This window comes from Oreochromis aureus, linkage group 3 (assembly GCF_013358895.1).
Source record: "Oreochromis aureus strain Israel breed Guangdong linkage group 3, ZZ_aureus, whole genome shotgun sequence".
Taxonomy (NCBI): domain Eukaryota; kingdom Metazoa; phylum Chordata; class Actinopteri; order Cichliformes; family Cichlidae; genus Oreochromis; species Oreochromis aureus.
In genome coordinates, this window is record NC_052944.1 from 22,069,124 (window position 1) to 22,094,866 (window position 25,743).

At 44.1% G+C, this 25,743-nt stretch overlaps 1 protein-coding gene across 3 annotated transcripts in view; it reads right to left on the reverse strand.

The window, feature by feature from the left end:
• LOC116327705 (NACHT and WD repeat domain-containing protein 2) overlaps window positions 1–23,464 on the reverse strand; it is a 62,278-nt gene extending 38,814 nt beyond the window's left edge. Inside the window, exons 1-4 of one of the 3 annotated variants that reach the window (XM_039601684.1) lie at window positions 23,180–23,464; window positions 21,974–22,151; window positions 20,413–20,584; window positions 8,875–8,963 (exon numbers count right to left, since the gene is read on the reverse strand). In XM_039601684.1, coding sequence (XP_039457618.1) covers window positions 8,875–8,963; window positions 20,413–20,563 — 240 coding nt within the window. In that variant the 5' untranslated portion in view covers window positions 20,564–20,584; window positions 21,974–22,151; window positions 23,180–23,464. Of the gene's footprint in view, window positions 1–8,874; window positions 8,964–20,412; window positions 20,585–21,583; window positions 21,738–21,973; window positions 22,327–23,179 lie in introns of those variants that run through there. The other 2 variants (XM_039601679.1, XM_039601673.1) reach the window with 2 other exon arrangements.
• Window positions 23,465–25,743: the final 2,279 nt, after the last annotated feature.

Here is a 25,743-nt window from a genome sequence, read left to right on the forward strand (position 1 = left end):
AGGAGAAGCCTTTTTTTTTCTCTTTTTTAATGTATTGAATGTCGGACTATTAGACTTTGGGATTATGCCCGAAGATGAGCAGGAAAAAAGGGCATGTAATCAAAAAACCCCACCAACAGAAGCACTCTCGGGCTAAAAAAAACACAAGGGTAAAAATAGATATAGTTCTAACATGAATATATGTTAAGCTCTGTGCTGCAGGCAGTTTTATTAAGAATATGTAGTAAATCTCTAAGAATGTTTGATGAATACTGGCCCATTTTGGAAAGCTCAGGTTTAGCACCCAATGCATACCCAAATATACATTTCTCGCAGTGATTTAAACACAAAGTGGCCACCTAAGGGGCGATGGGGTTAAGCAGAGATTTTGACTTTTATGCTAGCTCTCTTAATGCCGTGGTTACTTTCTTATTTTAGCAATGATAAGAGGTTAAACTCTCGACTCTAAAGGCTAAAGCTGTCAATAATGAAGGCAGAGAGAAGATGACTTTGAGGAAAACCTGTCAAGCACTGACACACCGGGGTAATTTGGGCACAGTGTTTCAGATGTTGCAGCTCAGCCACCAAGAGCTGTCAAAAGCGTGAGGTAATAAGATCGGCAGCAGAAGAGGGAGTGGGCTTTTAGCAAAAATGGCTGGGGAAGATGTATATTTTATGGCAGAGGGTTCTGCACGGTGCACTCCGAGGATGCCGGTTTCCTCAAACAAAATCACATTTCTTCTTATTAAGAGGCTGTCGAACTCTGCGCTGGGACCAGCGTTCCTAATGCGAGATGAGGTTTGTTTGCTTAATGGCGTCCGCAACAGATGGAAGTGCTTGAGAGCTAAATGAGAGCGGGCGCAGCTTGGGAAGCTCCTCAAACCAATAAGCAAAACCCAAAAGAAGGCCTGTTGACCAACGTGGGTGTACTGTGGAGTCGTAAACAAAGGATCCATTTATGCCAGCTGGCCTGCGCGCGCTGCTCTGAATGAGAATAAGTCTGCTTCTTGTAAACTAAATACATTTCCATCAGATCACCTATCATGAAAAGCTATTTATATTCGGAAGCGGCCTCCCTGCCCGAAGGCGGGGGGAGAGGAGAAGCAACGGATATGACAGGATGAAACGCAGGAGGAACAGGATGAAACCCAGGAGCTGGGTTGCAAAGCTGCTTGCAGAGGTGCAGCAATCGTGGGCCAGCTGAATGCACCGATGTGCCTCAGCTTCTAAAACTTGTCTGAAAGTGTGCATTTGCCTCTTCTGGGAGGTTCAAACTTGAACCACAAAGCAAAACATCTGAAATTAAATTATTATTCCTGCAGCTAATCTCGCCTGTGGGATTCCTCAGTCTTTATCCTTTTGATTGTGGAGTCAGGATACCTGGCTTGGGAACTCGTATGCTACGAGTGATGACAAAGAATATGCTTCTCATGCATATTTCTCGTCTTTTTTAGACGCCCCATGGCCCAATCAATGTGGAAATTTCTACAGACGGCAAAGAAACAGTTATGCAAAACATAAGCAGTTTGAGATGAATTAAAGTGTTTCAGAGACTGTATATCCCGGGGCATACAAGCTGTTTTGCATTTTAACCACTCATAAACCTGACAGCACAGACTCGGCGAGTCAACTCTAATGGTGTAAACACACCGCTTGCGCTTGTGGGAACCAGTTGCTCTGAGTCTATTCATTTCTCTAATCGAGGAAACATTGCCCAAAGAACATCATCTGGGTAACATCGCTCTTTTAATTTATTTATTTTTCGCGCCTCTTAGTCAGGCTGGCCACCGGGTATAAGAAGGCTGAGGTGAGCTCAAACCTCCGACGGTTAGGAGTGCAGGAGATTAAGCGTAGGTGTTGCTGGATGGCATTTGGAAAGCAAATGTGAGCAGCTTATATTTAGTCATTCGTGTAAATATGCAACGTCTTAATCATCGTCACGCAAATATTAGAATAAGGTCTGTGCTTTTGTGATTACAGCCCACCCTCACTTATTTTTCTGTCCATCAAATTTCACACAAACACGCTCCTCTGAAGCATCTGACAGCAGCGAAAATACAACCGTCGTGGCGGAGGTAATGAGGGGTCCTCTGTTTGCGGAGTGAATAGTTCTCTATGTGACTGGAGCTGTGTTTTATATTTGATTCTGATTATCTTTGTCGGTTGTCGGTATCGGTCCTGTGGGGGCTGTTTGTTGGTATGCTGACATGTTTTCGTTAGAGATTAAAGAGATGTGAACGGAGATGGCGGCCTGCTGCCCACGTGTGAAGGCACAAAATCTGGAAATATTGGCATCCAGGTAAACAGATGGAGAGTGATAAATAAACCAGAAGTCCTGCTATACTTATAGGCTTTTTGAATTGCTTTTTATTACCAGAGTTTCCGTGGGAAGACACGGAAGGAACGTGATGAAATGTCTCCCGGGAAATCGCTTCTGTCCAATTTTACCTGCGTTTTCCCGCAAACTCGTGCATGAAAGCAGATTAAAAAAAACTTTTAAGCGTGTGACATATTTTGAGAGCACTACATCTTTTCCGAAGAAGCCAAATTGACAGTCCCACCCCCCCTTTTAGCATAATAGGATGCATGAATAGGCTTTTTAATCATCGCCGAACGTCGTCTCACCCCTCATCTCGTCTCACCCCTCATCTCATCTCTCGTCGTGCCGCTTGTGTTGGGAGATGTAAAAGCCGTCAGAGTGACAGCCGCTGAGCAGATTTGCGCAGCTGTGGCCAGAAAACTTTTATTGGAATTGCACTGAGTGAGTGTCTGTCTCTGTGTGTGTGTGTTTGTGTGTGAGAGAGACGGCCAGTAAGTTTGGCAACCACATTATTAACAGAACCGCTTCCACTGGCCTCGAGATTCAGTTTGACTTCAGTCTGTGGGAGGAAGCGATTGTATTGTTAGATGATTTATGAGACTAACAAATGCAAGATGGGTTGGAAGTAAGGGGGCTGGGTATTTTAGAGCAGCACGAGATGAGAAACTGACAATAAAAACTGGACTAAGGAGCAAATCTATAGGCTAATCAATGTGGTAGGAGGAACCGGTCGATAACAGCGAGGAGGACTCTCGCTTATGACCCCCAACAATAACAGTGAGGAGTTTTCCCTTTTTCTTAAAATGGCTTTTGTGGAGATTTTGTAATTCATCGGCACCAAGAACGGTAGCCTCTAACATCAGAGCCCCACTGAACCAATCCGAAAGCAGAACACCGTAACCTTATGGAGGCAGGCCTGGATTGCACAGCATTAATTTTGATTATGTGTCTAATAAGCTGGAAAGTGTGTGCAGTGTAGCCATCAACGCCGGTTTGTTCACCAGAAAAGCTTATTATCGTCAAGTGCTGCAAATGACCCGTCTTTTAAAACCAACTCTCTTAATATGTTAGAGTACTAAGTATATAGAAGTATATTTGTTAGCAGCAGATAACATATAAGCATGAGCAGCTTCACTAAAACTCACTAAAATCTTAAACAAGGGGACATAAGAACTCTATTAAAATGCAAGAAGTCAGAGCTACCAATATATTTATAATCCATCTATTTTGCTCGTGGACAGTATAAAGGATGGGTGTAGCACCGTGATGTCATCCATTGGTTTGGGAGTGAAAAGTTTCCTCATATGGATGAAATGGTGGAAAACTCATTTATCAGCTAGTTTGGTTAAAAAGCTGCATTTATAAACTGCATGAATGCAAAGCTAAGGCTACATCCACATGTACACGGGTATTTTTGTAAACAGAGATTTTCCGTTTTAGCTTTTTTTAAAAATCCCGTCCACACGTGCAGTTTTGAAAAAATCTCTCCATCCACATGTAAAGGCGAAAAATGAAATGTTGGCCAATCAGAAGTCTAGAAGCCTGGTAGGGAAAGAGTAAACAGGGTTTTGTACCCTCACAAAACCTTAAGTATTTCTGAAAAGTGTTTGTTTTTCTGGAAAGACAGATAATTTTGTGTTACTTTTCAGGTGCCTTCATCATTTCAAATGTTATTAACTAAAGACAGTATTTTAGTTTGGAATGAACAAAATGCATACAGCATACATAAATTTTCAAAAAAAGTCAATTTTGTTCAAAACCGACGTCGGGATTTGGGTTGTGACGGCGTCTGTTAATGTCGAAGCCACGTCCGAAGTTCACTCTGACGCCTCTGTCTTTCTAAATGGAGGGACAGTAACTGCGTAAGTGTGTAAAAACTGCAGATAGTCAGATTAACAGATTAACCGCCATTGTAGAAATTTAACCCCTGTAAACAATAACATCGCGTGTAGCATAAAAAACCGCACACACCTTTCACGTTGCGTGAGTAAATCTCCATTTTCCTCGTCCATACCTAAACGCAAAAACTGAGTTTTCGAAAATCTCCACCCTGCAAGGAGTCTTTAAAAATCTCCGTGACCCAAAACGCCGTTTACATGTGGACGGAAGGCCCAAGCGCATAGAAAAATCTGCGTTTTCAAAAATACCCGTGTATGTGTGGACGTAGCCTCAGACACATATAGGCTAATTAGTGCACAGTGAGAGACTGTAAAAACTAAAGCTAACATTCACACACTCTGATGAACGCATGGGGCAACTTGGGGTTCAATATCCTGTCATAGGATACTTCAGCAGTCAGTTGACAGACCGACCTTCCAATTAGCCACACACATACCTGCTAACTGGTCAAAATAACAGAGACGTTAAGCACTAAAACTTCATTTATCAAAACTGAAGCACTAACTTGGATAAGATTTTAGTACATTATTTGTTAGAGCACTGCTAGGGTTCACTTCAGCTATATAACTCGACTGATGCAGATATTTAGTGACCAAGTCAGCTAAAGGGATTTAAGAGACCAAAACAGTTTTTGCCAGTCTTGGTAGCCGGGGATCGGTTCGCCAGGACCTCCGCTCCTGGCCGCCGCCCGACTCACATTGCACCCAACCCCTACGGTGCCTCCTGCGGTTGGTGGGCCTGCAGGAAGATGGGCCCATGTCCCTTTTTTGGGCTGTGCCCGGCCGGGCCCCATGGACTAAGGCCCGGCCACCAGACGCTCGACTTCGGGCACCCACCCCGGGCCTGGCTCCACGGCGGGGCCCCGGTAACCCTATCCCGGGCAGGGTGAACTGTTCCCTCGATGGTCTTTTCATAGGGGTCTTCTGAATCGCTCTTTGTCTGGTCCCTCACCCAGGACCAATTTGCCATGGGAGACCCTACCAGGGGGTTCGGACATCTGACAAGGATGCCCCCTGGGCGCCTCCTGGGCGAGGTTTTCTGGGCATGTCCCACCGGGAGGAGGCCCCGAGGCAGACGCAGGACACGCTGGAGAGATTATATCTCTCAGCTGGCCTGGGAACGCCTTGGTCTTCCCCCGGATAAGCTGGAGGAGGTGGCTGGGGAGAGGGAGGCCTGGGCTTCTCTGCTTGGGCTGCTGCCCCCGCGACCCGGCCCCGGATAAGCGAAAGAAAATGGATGAATGGATGGATGGAAAACAGTTTTTGTACCAGACTGTACAAGAGTTTATTTCCCTTCTAAATTTGAGCATTTTAATATCTATGGGAGTCTATGGGATGACTTTTTTTATAGCCAGCCTCAAGTGGCCATTGAAGGAACTGCAGTTTTTGCTACTTCTTTGTTTCTTTGCTTGCAAGCACAAGTCGTGCTCTGTTGTTGCTCCGGCAGGTCATGCATCTCTCAGTTTTTGTAACCTTGCTTGTTTGCTACTGTAGCTATTTTTTAAAATGGACAAGCTTGAGGCAAGACTGTGAACGAGTCCACCTGTACAGGCATTTATACGATGCCCATATGGCACCGAACTCCTGGTGGAAGATCTGCAATGGTGCTGGGAAAGATTTGAAAACGGACCAAAATGTTGCAACAGTGAGTATAAATGGACGCGGCTGCGTGATGATGTCACATCGGCGCCCACAGCAACCAATGTGATGACCATAAATGGACCACAACCCTGGCAATTTATGTAAAAAAGTGATCACACACACATACACATGGGAGATGAAAGAGAGAGAAAGAGCAGGAAACACATAATAAAAATGGTTAAAAAGGGATCATGGCGCCTGATCCCCCCGCTGCTGCTGAGCGTTGACTGAATGAGGACGCGGCCCTCGGCCCCTGGGCTGGATTTTCGTGCCCTATCCCCCTCCCCTCGCTGCATCTCCTCAAATCCTTCTCCATCCTCCATCAGGTTCTGGATAGAAACTGAGTCAAGTGCTGAGGGACCTGGGAGACCTGGGTTTCGCCAACCTGGCATAGTGCATGTGTGTCAGTGTGCGCCAGCAGAGAAACGAGGCGTGTGTGAAAGGGGAGGCGGGATTATGCATAAATTACAAATCAAAGCAAAAGAAAAGAGAAATGGAAAAAATGTCTTCGTCCTACAAGATACTGTGTGTGGAAATCATGCATGGTTTCACACGTGAAAGACTTCCTCGCCACAACATCGTATCTACTAGTAAAAATCATGATCAGGCTCCAGTTTTATCCAAGGTGCCAGTTCTCACATGGTGTGGGTGAAGTTGGGGTGTGGGTGAAGTTGGGGTGTGGGGGGTTTGGTTGAGGAGGAGGAGGAGGAGGAGGAGGATGAGCAGCGTAAGTGAGTCATAGTATTAACTCCCAGGCCTTCTGCTTAATCATTTCGGCTCATGCTGCATCACAGTGAGCTGAATCACCAGACAGGCACGTGGCCACGGATACCGGAGCCAAAACGACTCTGCAAGACTTTGCTTCTTTTATCTCATAATTCTCCGTCACGTACAGTCATCTCAGAGATGCTTGTAATACTGGAAACTTGTGTTAATTCATGTAAGGTTACTCAGCTCGCCGTAGGGCTAATTATAATGTATATTCAATGTAGGTTTTTCTCCCAATACTGTGCTGTGTACTTTGCTACAACAGTGTAATGAATTTGTCTGTGGTTGAGCACATATAACACAAAATTTGGGAGAAAAAGTGCTCTGATGAATTCAGTAATCACCGAAGACTGTGAGCTAAATAACAGCTGATGTTTAAAACATGCACATTTCTTAAAGGCAAGGAGTCGTCATTCCATGTTTGGAAGAGGCTTGCTTCTAATTTAGCAGTCACGCATCGCACCTGTGAGGCTTGTCTATGGTTCACTACAAACTGTGACATGGTCAAATGCCGTCTTTGCAAATAAATAAAATCAAGTTGAACAAACGTAGTGTAAATCAAGTAAATGCTGTAGTGCCATTTTTAGAGCATTTCAACATGCTATACATCACTACAACCTTTATATCCCGAATTATATTAACATGTATATAATAAGTCCATAGTAAATAAACAACTTAAAAGGACAATAAACCATAAAAATATTAAAAATCTTTTTTTTTTAAGTTGACATGCATCCAGCAGTTTTAGCTAACAAGCTAATATGCAACTAGCACATTTCGCTAACAATTAAATGTTTTTTTTATCGATACTTGTAGCTAACATTTTTAATTACTGGCCATTTTAACAAATAGTTCCCAATGTTGTGTTCATACTGTTAGCTAGTTATTTTACCTGTCAGAATATTTAGCTAATGTTTTCACTTTTTCCATACTGTTAGACAAAATCCTTATCAACAGCTTACATGCTACTAGCTAACAATGTTGAACATTAATCCCGCTTTAAGCTTGCTATTTCAGCTATTTCAATCATGTATGCGTTCCTCTCTACTTCATATTACTTTCTTTTAGTTAAAATTCATGTGCAAACTTGTTCAGGGCCCCTGAATTCTTTATGTACTGTGGTCCACTCTGCTGCTCCCTTATTTCCCAAGGGTTCGCCACAGTGGATGGATCCACATATTTGATTTGGCACAGATTTTACACCAGATGCCCTCCCTGACGCATCCATCCCATTTATCCAGGCTCGGGACCGGCACCAGGAGTACACCAGCTTGCAAACCCCTGAGGCTGGGATTGTGCCTTCTCTTTCGCTTGCAAGGCGAATGTTTTAACCATTACACCATGGAGCCACTGAATTCTTAATGTACTATGGGTTTTTAATCGTAGGCCACATTTAATATCCATTTCTCTGGGGTGGTCATTTTAAGTTTTATGATTAGAAATGATAAAATTTAAAACAAAATAAATGATAATTCATTATGGCGCCACATGGTAGTTTGCCTCCATAACCCCTCTGACAATGAGAACATTAAAAGAGGATCTGGAAGTACCACAATCACTGAAATATGAACAATACCCAACTGTCTGGGCAACTCTTGTGCATACAGGGGGAGATAACCTAAACATGTATGTACCAAGTCTTTCAGATGGTATGTGCTTGGAGCTGTTTGGATCCAAACATTCCTGGCGTGAAATGAGAATTAGCTGCCGAAACCCCGCTGATTACCGTTCTATAAAACAATTCATGGGTCATAAGCCCCCTCATCGGAAACAAATCTCCACAAATATCCTTCCAGGAACAATCTGAGGCAGCCATCTCCCTCTGACTTGAGGGCTCACCTGGATTTGTTAAGCAAACAAAACTCTGATAGGGATCTTTCTGTGAACACTGATGCTAATTTGCAATGCAAATGATCTCGATCAGTGGACACCGCAGGGAGAATGCAGCCGTCCTCTGACAACAACAAAGGGAAAGCCCTTGCGTCATGCTGCCTTATCCATAGCTAGATTTGTGCCAGCCTTCACCGATGGAAACCTTATCTCTGCTGGCCTTCTGTCCGCTTAAAGGGACGGGCGCCTCTGCTAGCAGCTCCGGGGTTCCCTACAGGCACCTTAAAGCTGTGTAAGCTATGATGTAAATATGAAAGCACTTAACAGTCACTACTGGCAAACTGATGCTCTGGAAGTCTCTGCAGCTGTTAGAAGGTGAAACGTAAAAAGAATAAATCAACGTTAGAAAGAAAGAGAAAGGAGAAAGCAGCCATTTACCTGGAATTCAATTCCATAGTTCTCCCTGCAGAAGTCTCGTAGTTTGGGATAGACGTGCTCCTTCAGCGCGTTTCTCTCCGCCTCTGTGTCTAAAAATAAAAAAATGGATAAAATATTAAGAGGTGCACATTAAACCATTTAATGAGCTCCACACCAGCGCTTCTGACTGCAAAAAGAAAAGTGAAAATAATAATTTATTGTTGCCACATTACACGTCGGGAATGAGAATGCTCTGTTAAACTGCCACTCTTTCCTATGGCCAGCAGGGGGCGACTGCTCTTACAAAAACAAGTCAGTCAATATAAGTCTGTGACAAAAAAAAGTTTTCATTTGATGTCTGAGCTGAGTAAACATTTCCTGACGAGTTTGAAGTCTTCAAACATGATGTTCATGCTGTCCACTATGTTCACATTTAGAGGAAACAGAAAGAGGTTTTTCTGGGGCGTGGTCACCTAGTCAACAAGAAGCAGCTAACGTACACGGGTTCATCGTATCCTTAAAATCAGCCAGATTCCCTCCAACCAATGGATGAATGGATGATGTCATGATCTTATATTCACCTTTTATATACAGTCTATGCAACACCCAAATACAGGCCTTAACAAATTTATTAGATCAACTGTCATAATCTCTCATAAACTAACCCCCCCAAAAAAAACAAACATTTATTCAGCAAATAAGCCGTATTCATGTTCTTACACTCAAATTTGAGCCGGCACACTCGACTTCTCTGAGAAGTCAGAAATTAATCAAGCACAACATTCAACCACCGAAACCAATTTTCCTGTTCAAGAACACGAGTAAATAGCTGTGTTTTGACATCTTGATCAAAAAGTAATAACGTGTTTTACTACTTTTTCTGCTTCTTTGTAAAGCAGATTTTAAATTGATAAGAAGGGTTGCATTTTAGCATTAAAGACATCATTGAATTTACAGAGCTTGTGCATACTGCTGGATTAATCATTACAGAAACAACAGATGATTTCAGTTATTTCCAATACTGTTAATTTCAGGCAGCTGTGGCATAAACCTAACACTGGGACTGATAGTTTCACCTGTCAGGTCAAATTCAGCCAGTGTGTCAATGTGTATGCAACTCTCAAATGTGTACCCCACCTTTTTTTTTTTGTTTTTACACCTATAAAAAGATGATTAGCTAGACGAGCCAGCAGTGTTCACACTCTTGAAGAACGTGGGATTATCCAGAATTACACAGGCAGTGATCATATTGGACAGTCAGTGTCACAGAGCGAGTGCCCAACGGCTTGTTTTTGTGTCCCACTTTCTTTCCTCCACTCCCCTCTTTTTCACTATCTACCAAATGGTTACTGTAATTCATTTGGACAGGCCCGGCCTCTTTCTCCCTCTCTTTATCTGAAGGGTGTGGACGGATAGTTAAAAACAGAATATGCCCAACAGAGAGGCCCTGTGTGACCGAGTAGCCGGCTCGAACACGCGCGCATATGCAGGCACGCGCGCACACACGGCGGGTAAACAGCCCTTCAGCTGCTCACTGTGTCATATGCGGCATGAGTAGAGGAGCCCACAAATTTAGTCTGACGTATCTATCTCTCATCTATCTTTAGTAAGGCTTCGGGCCGTGACCGTACATGTATCTGCCCACAGCTAACCCAGCAAAATGTCAGCTCGAAAAACCGAACGGCTGTAATCGTATGCAAATTAAATAAATGGCAGTTGCTGCATCAAAGGAGCGCTCATCTCATTCCATCAGCGATACGTTAGACTACAATAAACATGTAATAGTTTACAGTGACACGGATTGGGGGGGGTGGGGGGCACAGCAGAGGGAAAACAGCTGAATTTGTGGATTTTGGCCTGTTGGTGTGCTCGGGACGACACGGAAGTCCAATCCAAATCTGCATCTCGCTCGACTCTGTCTCGATGTGACCTGACAGACTAAACTGTGTTGTTGTTTGTTTTTGTGCTGATAACAGTGAGATGCCTCCCTCTCCCCCTCCTCCTCTCTCCCTCTTTCTTTCTTTTTATTTATTTTTTTGTGGGACGATGATGAGTTATGGCAGCCTGATGTATGTGTGTGTCTGCGCTCCCACATGCAAAGGGACAAAGACTAGATCCTTCACTCGCCCGCGTTCTCGCTCCGTGTGTGTTTGTGTGTGTCCCTCCCTACAATTTTCCAATCTGCTCATTTCAATAGCACCGACCAATCTATCTTTCCTTTCACATATGTCCTGTCAACTTGCTTTATTTTCCTTTCTAGCTTCCCTTTCTCCCCTCTCCTCCTCCCTCTCCCTTGTCCTTTTGGGTAACGAATGGGCAGTCAGTTGAACAGAGAAAAGCAGCCAAATGTCCCCGACGCTTTCCCTGCTCCTTTTTTTTCATTTCTTTCATCCTGACTTATTTTAAGCATTTTAAAAAAATAGAAAATGACAGGAATATCCATCAGAAGTCCAAGATGATGGCGTCAAATTGCTTGTTTTGTCCAAACAACCGTCAAACGCCTAACTGGCTTGATTGAAAAATGATACAAAAGCCACACTTTGGAAAGCTGCAACGCTCGGTATTAAAATCTCCACGCTTCCCTCTATAGTTGGTTATACTTGACATTGTTTCTGCTGGTCATTGATTCCTCCAGATGGCGGTCGCTCTACAGCTGCCCTCTTTGAGTCTCATCAACAAGGCTCTGACAAAGCAATCACTCTGCTCTCATCAAGCTTCACTCCAGAGGCACTCGGTATACACAACTGCTTTGGGGATCTTTGATTAAAAGAGAGAGAGCGTTGTCCACAAGACGGGTGTCTCAGCAAACAGTAGAGTGACGGGACAGAGCGGTCATCCTCACTGTCGTGACGGTGTATGTGTGTGTGTGTGTGTGCGTTTCTGATGTGATTTAAGGGTTTAAGGGCCAGGTTTAATCTGTCGCTCAGATTTCTGCCGGATACCACAGAGGTCAGTGGAATTTAATATATTCAGGAGAAACTCAGACTGGCTGCTGCTCTGGAGGATCTACAATGCATCAGTGCTTCCATTCACCTCCACTGCACTGGAGCAGAGCAAGAAAGTCTGACAGACACAGTCCAGACAATTACAGTCCTTTTTTGTCATATTTGGTTCTGCAGGCTGATCTAATATGCTCATTTCCAGCTCCATTTGTATATATTTTAAACTACACTAGTTTTTAAAAAGTAGTGATAATAAGTATCCTTTGTTTGGAGATGCTGCCAGGTGAAAGCCTCTTCTCTCTAAAAAGAGCATGGCAGCACGGCTTAGCTTTGCAAAGTTGCATCTCAACAAAGCTCAAGACTTGTGGAACAATGTCCTTTAGACAGATGAGACCACAGTGGAAATGTTTGACCCTAATGCACAGGGTTTGGTGAAAACAAGGTACAGCATATCAGCACAAAGACCTCGTACCAACTGTGGAGCACGGTGGTGGAGGGGTCATGATTTGGGCTCGTTTTACCTCCACAGGCTTTGAGTCGACCATGAATTCGTCTGATTACCAAAGTACTCCAGTCTTCTGCCATCTGTGCGGCAGGTAAAGTTTGTCCAAAACTGGGTCATACAACAGAAAAATGACCCAAAGCACAGTTGCAAGGTGCTGCCATGCTCCAATCAAAGTCCTCAAGGCGACTGAAATGCTTAACCACAAACTTCAATGGTCTGAAGAACACAGTAAAGAAGAGTGAGCTAGAATTCCTCTGCAATGGTGAAAGAGACTGATAAAAGTCATACAGAACTCTTAATTCAAATTATTGCTGCTAAAGGTGGTTTTACAAGTTACTGAATCTTATAATGTAAATAAATAATGACATGGCACGAAACAGAATGGTGACCTAACCAGGGCGTACCCAGCACCCCCGTGACCCCGAGTGGTTAAGCGGAAGAAAATGGATGGATCTGGTGTTTTTTTTATTATCTTCTAATATGTAAAACCTTAGAATTTTATGGAATTTACGTTTTCACAAAGCAATTCAAAAACGCCCTTAAAGATAACTGGTCAATTTAAAAGGTCACTGATTGGGCTGATCAGTATCTGTTCTCTGATGACATCATGAGCTTCTGAAAAGTCAATTTATGACGTTTTTAGTTGGACAGTTTGACTGTATGTTGTGAATAACGACCAAACGTTGGAGACGGATAAAAACTGAAGCACAGATGTTTTCTAGGATGATACTGTGCGTTGTGTCTATTTGGACGTAATGAAACGAACACAGACAACAAACTACAGTTTAGGGTTTAGACTTAGACTTCGACTGGATGGTGATGCATCGGGCTAAAAAATGAAAGCATTTCCTTCTCAGGCTGTTCACTGTACCACACAAGTGTCAACTGCGGAAAAGTAAACGCATAGTCAGTGAGCAAATCAATACCGAGTGACCTGGAAGATACTGAAGGCAAATTGTGGCTGTGTAAATCGGCCATCCATAAAGGCCAGATGTTCCTGCATTCCCTGAGCACAAGGAGACCCCGTATGTTACGTGAATTCCACCGAATCAGGATGTAGGAAATCCGCCAGAGGTTACCGCGGCCCCTCCACCCGCGCTTGATGACGCACATCCAGGGAAAACAGCAATGTACAGTAATGGATGGTACCTCGGTGTTGGATGTAACCGTGACTGGAGGACTCCCCACGGTCTCTCTGCCAGCAACTTAATTTGCATTTGATTTAATATCCACAACAGTGGCCGCACGCACAACCGGTCTACCCAACATGAAAATGTTCGTTTTGTAACATCTGTGCTTGCAGCTGTTCACTCAAAAGCCACTCGTGTGGGGCAGTTAGGGCTTGACATGTTCGCATTCGTGCCTTAAATGCACAACCTTTCACAGCTATGTTGCAGCGAGCTGCAATGAGCGGAGAATTTCAACATCTCACAGGCTCTCCTCGGTGTAGAAGATGGCAGTAACCATGGACACGGCATGCTACCTTGTAATTCATGGAAGTTTCAGACTAGTATCTTGCCTCCTCGCTGAGACTCACGCAGCTCTCTGGTTAACCCCTTAAGCCCCAGGCCTGAAAAATACCCAGAAATTCAGCCGAAAGACTGAAAAGCTGTCAGATCAGCCGGCCCAGAGTTACATTCGCATGTGAATTAAAGAGCAAATAAACACATTTTATACCAATGAGTCAGATGTTTCTAATGTTAGTGCACCTGTTTCCATCTCATCTGAAAAATTACCAATTTAGACAACGAAAATGAAGCACAACAAATGCTCCAAACATTTTAGTCACAGTAATATCAGGCGGAAACCCTCTGTGACCCTCTAAAAATAGAGCCAGGTTGCATTATTATGCATTTTATCCATGGCGGACGGGGTAAGGTTTCCTGAGTTATTGTGGCGCTCCACATGTTAGTAGGTGGAGATGACTTCCTGAATGTTTTTGCTTGTTTTGTAACATCAGCAGATGTGGAGGATGTCGACGCTCCTTTTATATAATGTGCAATCAGACGCCTATTGGGCTCGTTTACATTTGCTTTTGATTTTTAAAGTACTGTTTATTCAGACTCATTTATGTTCCGGCTTACAGTGTTTACATCTACTTTATTCCAACATTTTCTAATCTTAGCATTCATTTGAATCCTGAAAGTATCCGTTTTAGGCAACTTGCATGCAGTGTGACCTTTCTGAAGACAACTGCAGTATATTTACTGAGTGCTTGAAGGAACTATAGAGGAAGACCAACAACTAGGTTTGCTATTCTATGCAGAATGTAAGCTTTGTATGTGCAGATGGACTATGACCTCATGGACTGACGATGGTCACGGGATCGCCAGCAGCTTCCCAAACAAGGTGATGTTTTTCTATCAGTTCCATTAAAGCTATATTAAAATAATTATAAGAGTCATATTAAAAGCAATCTACCTCATGTCAGCGTCTCTGCATATAACTCCAAATAAAACCAGAGAAATCATAGAAAGAATGTCTCCATCTCTTTATTTGACTTTCAGTTAGAACTTAATGTAACCGTGTGCGTGTGCGGAGACGCTGGTGTATCTCCTCTCATCAACTGTTTTTCTACCAGGTGTTTGTATTTGTTGGTGAAAGACTCGGCTGTGTCTGAGGAGTAAAGGCGTAAAGGAGAGAGGGGTCAAGCATCTCCGTGTTGAGTCATCTTAAGCTGCAGGCTCCACTCCTGGTGGATTGATTTTACCGATTTTCACATATAAAAACAGACCGAACAAGTCAGCAGAACTACAGGCTTACAGAAAAAAAACAAGTATAAAGGAGCAAAAAGGCAAATATTATGTCTATATGATAACCCGCCATTGATCATTACTAATTTTGGCACACTAAATTGTTCAACCGTGTCTGAGACTGAGGCTCATCATCATGGAACAAATTAAACTCCCAGGTGTGCACCTCCTCTTGCTCCTGCTGCGCGGAGAGTCTGCCTTATGGTGGGTGCGCAGTGCCAATTAAACCCTCCCCAGACCTGCCCCAGTGTATCAGTTATTGGCAATCTAACACGGGATGATAGGACAACGTAACTATGGAAACGATCCCCTAACTTTACCTTACAGTGTAATGCTGCCACCTGTTTGGCTGTCATTATCTTGCTGTTTTAGTGTTCTTTCTTTAATAATATCCATTTCGTTATCCAACTCAGAGTCACGGTGGTTGGGGCGTGGGAGGGGGGTACACCCTGGACAGGTCGCCAATCTGTTACAGGACTAACAAAGAGACAGACGCTCATATTCACGCCTGCTGTACATTTAGACTGACCAATTAAAATATCCCATAAAGGATACTTTAAATTACTGTAAATGAACTTAAAGTAATGTAGATGCTAAATAAGTGTTGAAGCTGCAGGCTTTTCTCCATTTCTGCTTTGTAGTTTATGTATGTGACTCCAGCCCCCTTTGCATGCATCGATGCTACTGTGACAGCTATCCTGAGGATGAACGCTGGCTGCAGGTGATTAATCATTTCAGGATTGTCTGTCATGTTGCTGAACTTTAACACTGTTGTCAGCCACATAAACCTGGAAACCAAGCACACTATATAGACAAAAAATACTGTGTTACCTACACTTTACACCAAAGGGAGGTGCTCGGCCATGTAAACCTGTGCCATGAGGCTCCTGGTGGCTCCTGATGGTGATTTAATTACAGCACAACACTTGAACTCAGTGAGCTGTTTAGGACGACCCGCTCTTTCCTAAATGTTTGTAAAGGCACAGTGCTTGGCTAGGAGCTGGATTTTATACAGCTGCAGCAAAGGGACCGAAAACACCCGAATTCAAAGTTTAAAATTAAGAGCTGTGTAGTGTAAAGGCCTTTACGCTCTGGACTAAAATCTGTCCCAATGTTTTGTTTGTTAAAAATATTTTTTGGACTCAGCTCAGACGCAGGCGTTGACATCGACCGCATAATATTGCAGGATGAATTTGCCGCCTTTATTTTGTAGGATCAAGCTCGATTTTTCAGATTTTTCATATGCGAGTAAACAGCTCTGACCAATCAGAGCGCTGCGTTTGGTAATAAGTGGGCTGTAGCCCAAATTATTTCTCTGCCTCCATTCTGCCAATAAGAGCTCAAACAGCTCCGCTGACATCCTGAAATATGTACAAAAGCGGCCGTGATACAGCTTCAACTCCTGGATCAAACCATGAAATTCTCCCTGCTGCTGCCTTCTCCTGATAACTGGATGAACCCAGAATCTCAGTTTTTTCCTTTTCTTGCTTAGAAACATCAGGACCTGCTCGTCATCACTTGACGTCGACTCCGTTTTTTGGCCCTGCACGTGTTTTGAGGAGGAATTTTTTTGCAAAATCATAAAATTCGAAATTGAAAAATTTAGATTTTTTTTTCACGATGTATTCGATGCCTTGAATTCAAATGTTACAGAACTGAGTCTTTACACACGGCAGAATGGAACTGTCCAAAATCTGATCAGCGCCCTCATTCAGGTCGCAGCAGTATTTAAGGCCTGCTTCACTAAGTTAACTGTGAGGTTAATGAGGTAGCGGGACGTGATCCATCCTGATTTTGCGAGTCGAGTCGGCCTTCAATCAAAAAAAAGAAAAAAAAAGAAAAGTGTAACAAGGCACCAGCATTTACGGTTTTCAACTGTATTCACAAATAACGGTAAATTACTGTAAAAAAAATTTTCCCCGTCTTTTAAAGTGTCTTCTTTCCCTTCTTCCTTTTACTTTGATCAGTTTGGAAAGTTGCCTTTCTCTTCTTAGTCCATCAGTAAGTTTGAATAACTGAAGGTCAATCTGACTCAGAAACCATTAGCAAATTTAAAATATCTCTCAAGACGCACAAGAAACCATTTACTGGCGCGAGCTAGTTTCAATATGAGATTGAAAAGCGCCCCGTCTCTGTCTCTGAAGTGCAGTTTATGTGCACATTCACACACAAACACAAAGATTCGCTTATTTAATATAAACCGATTACAAGTCGCATCTGTTTTCCAGGAATTACAGGAGCACGCTGCTTCCTTTCATCGCCATCACTCCTGACAAAATATTTTACAGTATGTTCCATGAAATGGCTCCAACACCCAGGGAGTTAGACGGGCATGACAGGGCAGCTGCAGAATTTGTCAGAACAACGCTCCCGGAGGGAGGGTGCCGAACTGCTCCGCAGCACTCTGGAAAATTTGGAGAAGAGGTCACTGAAAGCTGCTGCCAAACTAGTCAGTGTGAGCTTCCTCTCTACCCTCAGGAGGAAAGCAGACGCCACAAGAGGGTAAAAACCGCCTCGGCGGCGGCACGTGTCATAAGCTCGCCCCGTAATGGGGTTGGGCTCGTCCCGAAACTCCGGCCGGGCCCGGGAGGAGCAGTTCACTGAACAAAAGCCACCCTCTCCACCTGCCATCTCCCTGCAGGTCCTCCCTGCCGATCCCTCCCACTCTCTCTCTTTGTTTTCTTTCACCAGACTCAATCCCAAAAAAGTGGATAATTAGGGAGAGTTTTTTTTAAAGGAAATCTGTGCTCAGAAGCCACAAAACAAGCTGAAAAGAAAGTGAAATAGAGCCAGCTGGAACACTGGGAATAATTGCAAGGTGAAATGTAATATAATTAGTGGTCTCTGTGGTGACATGCTATAGCCTTGATGGCGGCGCGTTGGAGGGTTAGGTGATTTCATGCATCGTATCCCTAAAGGCCCGGTGCCTTTTATCAACTTTAAACAGCTTAAGTGATGTGATAGCTTGCATACAAATACCTCTCTACAGTGCATACGCAGTAACAGAGCCCCTGGGGTGACTAGAGCAAGGTAATGGAGTTGTATTGACATGTTCATATGAATCGAGACACACAAAGATGGGCCGGTGAGACGGGCTGCGTAATGGATCACATTAAGATTTCTCTTTGGTTTGTTGCCACCGTCTGACTACTGGCAAGAACAGATAGTGGGGGTTTTAATTGATCGGCTCTACCCACACACACAGATCCACCTGAGCCAAGATTCATTAAAATCCAGGGAGGAGGGATTTCTTTGCTGTACACTGTGGCAAGGACGCGAATACCTCTATAGAGTCTGTACCACCGCACTGGCGAGTAAACTTTCTGCAGTGATCTCGCGCTCTTTTTCTAAATTACTGCTCAAATTGAGTGTCGTGCCCCTTTTTAGGCGATGTAAACAAACACAGCAGAGGTCTGCGAGGGCGAACGCAGCGGAGACCATGCTCTGTGGTCATCTGTGGCTTTCTGATTAAGGTGCATCAGGGTCATTGTATTCAGCAGAGCCTACACCGTAACACACGTTTGCAAGAAACTATATGTGTGTGTCTGTGTATATATAAGTCAAAGCAGAGATTCCCAGATCATCAGGCGCAATAAAACCAAGCAGTTACACTTTTACGACGGCGAGGTGATCACTTCCAACAGCGCTGTTCCCCTTTCTAGTGTCTGACATTACAAATAGTAAATCTATTGCGTTATGTGCAGCATATATTTCGCTAACTGTTACCAAGGGAAAGATTGAGTGAGTCCACCTGACCATCAGCTCCTGCATGTGGAAGCAGAGCTCATCTTCCCATTTCTAAATGCAGCTCAGACAAAAGGCTGCAAAGTTGACCTTTGTCTGAGTTTCCAGCCTCAAGCCCGACTTGCTTTTTCACTACATGATGAGTTGCAGAAAAATGACATAAAAGTGTGATGTCGACGTGCAATAATGCACAACAGCTGTCTGAATGCACGTACAGTCGTGTGAAGTGCAGTAAATAAATGCATGGATAGCCCCCTCTAGTGAACATGCAGAAGGAAGCTCTGCAGTCAGGCTGTGGGCTGACCTGGGTCACATCCACTAACAACAGCCTTTGTTTTATGCTTTCCTTGCATGCAGCGCCTGCAGACATAAACAAGAAAGTTTGAAAGTATGAGAAAGTACCTGAGAACAGTACGAGCGTGTTATGTAAGTGATAATGTGGCTAATTGCCTGACCTCTGACCAAAGAAACCAAAAGAAACGCACAGAACTGCTGTTTTATTTGACCGAGGTGAGGCTGAGGGAGAATCGGCTGTGCCTCTGCACCTCTATGGCTTCATTACTAGTATAAGAAGCTGGATACCAGGCATGTGAAAACAGCAACTCATAATTAGCTGTCTTCATGCCTCAGGCTGAGATGCGTGTCTTTCCATTAGTGCGATCGGTGTGAAAAGAACTCCTCGGAACGGCTCCCTCATCCTTATTTTCAATCCACGTGTAGACTGGAGCGTTAAATTTGTGCTGAGGCGGGACGGTTTAAACGTCTGACTCAGCTACAGGTGGCTCAACAATGCCAGACTTTTCAGCGGCGACCGAGAGGCCATTACAGTGCAATAATCCAGGGTCAGCTCATTCAGGTTTTTCTGGGCTCCAGAGCAATTTTGCTCAGTGAGGGAATGCAAATGACAGTGACGTATCGACAAAGGCAAACTCTCTTTTTAAATCCTTGGCATGCCCTGCTTCTCTCCTCCTCCTCCACTCTCCCTCCATCCCTTTCTCTCGTAGCCTACTCTACTTCCCTTGCCTTGTTTACTCCAGTTTTACCGAGCCTATTTTTACCCCCGTACCCAAAGGGCATATTCAAATACAGAGCTGCAACTGGGTGCCTCCCTCACGACCCGACTGTCTTGCACTCTGCTAGGTTGAAAGCAGTCTGCTCTATATTGCATCAGTGACATACACAATTTCACTTGAGTCAAAGTTGTCACATGGCCTAATGTAACCCCATCCAAGACGTCGCCAGCCGCTAAAGTAAGCCGGGCTTTAAATGTCGCAGCTTGTGGCTCAATCTGAGAGTCCTGACCTGTCTTTCCAAAGGAGACCTGAATCAATAGTGGATCACAGGACCGCGAGCTTCAAAGCGGCGGAGCTGCACGAGCCTCTTGCTGCACTTTTGAGACGCAGTCTTGAAATGAGCGTGGCTGATTTCACCCAGAAATTCTTTTTAAGCCAGAGTACAGCTCCAGACGTGAAGAATATGGTGAAATACCCGAGAGTATTGTGTCACTGTGAGGGTGCACGGGCTTCAAAAGAGGGAGACGTAGAGGAGGAAGAGGTAGGGGTGGTGGGTAGGAAGAGGGGGGGGGGGGGGGGGGGTGTCACGCTGACACTCTTACCGTCGGGGTTGGCACAGATGAAGACCCGGACGCTGCGGCCGGTGGGGACATGGTGCGGCGGCAGGGCGTTGATGTTGCCGCTGATGGCCGCCCTGCGCAGCGCAGACTCCCGCGGGCAGGGCTGCCTGCTCCCCACTCCCGACGGCCACATAGGAGGCGACTTCCAGCGTGGCTGTACACACACACAGAAAGGAGGGAGGGAGGGAGGAGGGCATGTTAGCACAGCCAGGAACCCACAGGCAAGCACATGGAAAAGACATGCATGTTTGCGCGCAGATTCACCTGATCCATCCACACACACACACACGCACACATGCAGGGAGCGTTAATTATGGCAAAGGCATGGCGCTGTGTCTACTAGTTGTTTGCTATTATTTTATCATTATAATTTGCTACTAAGTTTGACCACCTTTACAGGCACTGGTATGGCATGAACCCTAATTAGTCCTAAGGTGGTTTTGCTTACTTAAAATACACTAAAATCTATTTATAAAACATGATCTAGTAGTCTACCTTGCCATAGTCATAACGTCCATGCTACACACACACACACACACACACACACACACACACACACACACACACACAATCAAGTTAGGATGGATCTGTCAAATCTTCTCCAAACACAGGTATGAGACTGAATGTGTTTGTTATTGCATTCATGTAGTAGGGGTATAATAATAGGATATTACGCACAGACTACTACCGTCATGGTGCATGCGTAATTTGTATACATGTCCTTGGACGCATTCATGAATTTTCATGCCACTGTGGGACAAACAGACAAACAAGAACGAGACGATACAAAACTCGTATGGACGAACAAGGCAAGCATCAGTCGTGTTCCCACCCCAGAGAAGATGCTTGTGAAAGGCGAATAACCGCTAACAATGGTTATTCCGCCGGGCGCAGATGTGAAGTCGCTGGTTTTCCGGAGTTGGTCTATCCTGAAATCTTTGTTTCAAAGACGGAAAACCTCAAAAAGAAAAAAATAGACAACAAAAAGGCGGGAGGGGAAAAAAAGTTGGGTAGTCCACTACTGATCACTACATCAAATCCTCTTAAGAATCAGACAACTACAATCACTTAGAGGCACCGCATCCACAGAGAGTACTTGACTACTAGTGATGCTGGAGACAGGCACAACAACAGGATACTTCTTGTTGCTCACATTCATTCGCTTCATTTCGTGGCTTCCGAAAATATCCAAGCGTCGAGGGCGGTAAAGGCGAGATAAAAACGCCCATCAGAGTTGCCGTGACTGAGAGACGACGTCGGGAGACGGTAAAACGGACGCCGTGTGCCGGAGTGCTCCCCTTGGCATCCTGCTGTCTCTGCGAGCCGACCGAGCTCTGAGAGGCACAGGGAGCGCGAAGCCGGACAAAATAAGAGCGCGGCTACCGGTGGATATTTTCAAAATAAAGCAACAGTCTTTGATTATGTCGCTTTTCAAGGGTCTACCAAGAAGTTTAGAAAACGTTAAATTAAACGTTATAATTATGTCCCATATCATATGTTTGTTAAGCAAAGAAATATGCACAGTCTTCAGCTCCGTACTCACCTAGCCTTCGTTCCGTGAAGTTGCGCTTTTATGTTGAAAGTGAGAACTTCAATTCCGGTGGTGCCCCAGCTTTTAACGTCTGACTTGACGGCGGTGACAGAAGAGAGAAGCTCTGCTGGATGCTCTTTTTCCACTGTCTCCCTCCACTCCAGTGGACGGACTGGTGCTCCCTCAGTCTCTATTAAGATTGCAGTGGACCGCGAAGTCAGCAGTGTGCTGCCGTAAATGACGTTACAAGTCTTTAAAGCAGTCACGACGCAAATAAAGTAACGAGCAGCGACGTTACAGTTACAAAGAAGCCCTTAGTGGTAGGCTTTTATTTTTTTAACCCAATAGACGTCAAGTAAAGTTTAAGTGCCTATTAAAATTAATTCTATCGTAACATCTCGTCATTGTATTTGACTTTTTTTCACCATATCTTATAACTTAGCCCAACTTTATGTCCTTAAATGTAAAAAAAAACCCTCGAAATGACACGTTATCACACGCTGCTGCTTTTACATTAACCTTTTAATTAAATACTATATTACATTTTTTTTTTTGAGTAACAGGTACCTGAAAGCCCCCTTTCCAAGCATGGGGGAGGCAGCAGCCAGAGGAGGAGGAGAAAAAGGAGGAGCGGTTTGAATTAATTGCTTTATCGATAAATGTACCTCTGCTCTGCAGCCTCTGGTTATTCGTGCTGGAAGTTTAAGTGCATTGGATTTGTACTAAACGGAATTGATTACTGTGCTGTTCTTGTGAGGTGGGTGGATTGGGGGGTGGGGGGAGACGCTGAACCATATATTTTTCTCTCCCTTCTCATTCTCGGTGTTGAAGCATTTCTCTGAACCTGTATGATGAAGAGTGTGTCTGTTGCTCGGAGCTGCACAAATGCTTTTGAATTATGGTCCCACACAAGAAAAAAAGGCCTACGGATGTATAATATCCATGGCTACAATTTTATATAGGAGTTTAAGCATATTACTAACCTTTAAGATGTCTACATGGATCCATATCATAAGTAATGGAAACAAAGGAAAGATTAAATCTTTTAGCAGCCAGTTATACAGACAAATTCGTAATGAGATTAAACAAAACAGCTCCTCTACCTTATGCTTGGCTGATTTCTAAGGTGAGCAGAGCAGGTTAAAATGAATGCAAACACCAAATTAAATACATTATCCTCATACAATAAAATAATCAGCTTCTATGTGAGTTACTTACTGCTGCAGGTCTCGAGGATGATTCAGGCTCTGAAGGCTCGTGCCGACCCATTTAAGGCAGCCTGCAGGGCATCCAGCTCACACCAGAACAAAACTGAGACTCCGGAAAAGCACAAGTGGAGCACCGGAGACCGGAGCCTTGTTCCCAACAGCGGTGTGACCTTTCTTTACTTGGTTGTTCCGCTTCCTCTTATAATACCCAGTCAGTTAATCATGAGTGCACCTGCGCTGGATTAACGTACCACAGTCTTTCCAAAAGACTTCACACAGCCGGTTGGGCGAAATGTGATGTGGCAGGCCAAAAACAGGGTTTCTGCACATGCACAGAAGTTAAGCGCCATTTGAAAGTAGCTCTAAGAGTGACAAAACAACAGTATAATGTGCGGTATGTTCCAGGGCTGCTGTCCAGCTCTGTCTCCTTAAATCATTTAGTATCGCTCCCTGGTTTGGTGCCCCTGAGAGTGAGCAAACACCTTTGGGTGTGTTCGAGCATGTTAGTGCATTCATGCGCAGACACAGTAACTGCAAGTTGCTGGGTTTGTAGCCATGTGCTTCTCCTCGCGTTCCCGCTCCTCAAACCTTGGACCACTCTGAGCGAATGTGAGTCACCGTTGTGACGAGATGCGATGTGTCACCTGGGAGACACACGCAGGCGAACAAGACAGACACTAGCTGTTCACTTGGCGCAGGTCCACACGCACACTCGCAGATACACACCAGCTTTTAAAATGGCTGGTGATGGATGGTTGTTTCTTTAAAACAGCTGGAAAGAAGCAAGGGGAGTGGGAGTCAGGGAGGCAGTTGGGAATGTCTATTTCTGTATGCTACCCACTGGCACCACTACATTAACTCCTTAATTGAAATCCTCACTCTGGATTTATTTTCTTTTTTTAGGTAGCTGACTCAGAGATCAAGGGTGTAAGTGAGTAAGAGGAAATTGTAACTTCATATATTCATGTATAGATTAAGAAGAGCAAATTGCCTCTCAAAATCCAATACTCCCTGTGAACTGTGCAAATAAAATCTTAAAGGAAAAAAATAGAATCAATGTACAAATGACCAATTCATCTCCATTTCTTTTTAAAAAGGAAAAAAATAAAACACCAAGGTCTCAAAACAGTAGAAAGTTATGCTGGCTCCACATGCTGGACCACATCCACGGAAGGTAAGTGATGCTTGGTGACTTGAAGCGACTACGACCACTGGCCACGTGAAATTGGCAGGACCCAAATATGCTTTTCTCAACTTCCAGGCGAGTGTTTAAAGCGACTACGAATCAGAGCACAGGTTAGCATTGACTAACATATGACCTCGCTGTCAATACTTAGCGTTACCAAGGTAACCGGAGCTTGGAATGTCCACAGGTGACCAGCGGCCAACTTCAAAGTGAAAACAAGGAGTTGCTGCAACCTACCACCTCAGCTAGTCTGTGGCATTTTGTCCACATAGGTCGACAGTGTTTATATTCTGCAGCTTTCTGTTATACTTGTACTGGAAATGGTACCAAACCAGCCTTAATGCCATTATAATTTACCAGCACTTGTTCAACAACAAAAAGGATCAAAGTGTCGGTACGAAATCTTGTGGCAATTTGTCCATAGTTGCTGAATTATGTCAGTGTGAGTGGCATGCTTTTCCTTTCAGATAAACAGAATATACAGTAGCCAATATGGGAACTCACTCCAATAAATACATAATCAAAAAGCCAGAAGTCTAAATTAAATATGGAATATCAAAAGATGTTCATGGATCCATTGAAATGTTGTGAAAACTGTTCCTGTGATTTTCCCTTGACAAGTCCTTGAATCCCCCAGTCTGCTTCTGGGAAAGCATTCTCATGTTACCATGCACTGTGACCCCACCTCATTTCATTGCTTAGTGTTCATTTCCATAAAGTGTTGAATGAATTTGTATGAGCAGAGATAGTGCCTGTGTGATCACGGTTCCCTTTAAACTAGCGCTTTCATGAAAGCCTCCCTTCCGCCACCCCTTGCAGAATTTGCATAGAAAGAAAGCTCATTTCTGTAATTTTATTTACATGTTCAGGTGTTTCTGTAGTGTATAAATAATGGGGTAATTTCCTGACTTCCATTTCAAGCTTGTCGAAGGAACAGATGCGGCTTAACAATTTATTTATGCAAAGCAGATTAACTTTGGCACCTTCCGAATCACTGGGTTTATTCATGAGTGAAAAAATCTCCACAATCGATAAACAAGAGCTGCTATTCCAGCTTTGATTGTGATGCATTAAATGATTTGGCCTCTCTGAGCATTTGATTTTTTTTTTTTCTGTGAGAGGATCTGTCCACCAGCCTTTATATTCAGACATGCAATGGGTCTTTTCTCGTGATAAAAACGAGGCAGATTCGCAGGATGTAGCTGAATGAAAATGCAACAGTGCTGCCTTAGAGCGACTCAGTCATAATCCTGCTTTTAGCCAAGACAGGATCCCAATTAGAGCTCGACAGCAACATCCCTCACTGTTCCACTATTTAACCTGAAAAACACTGAGGTGACAGGCAACCCCACCACCACCTACCCGCATCAATATATGGGATCAGTAAA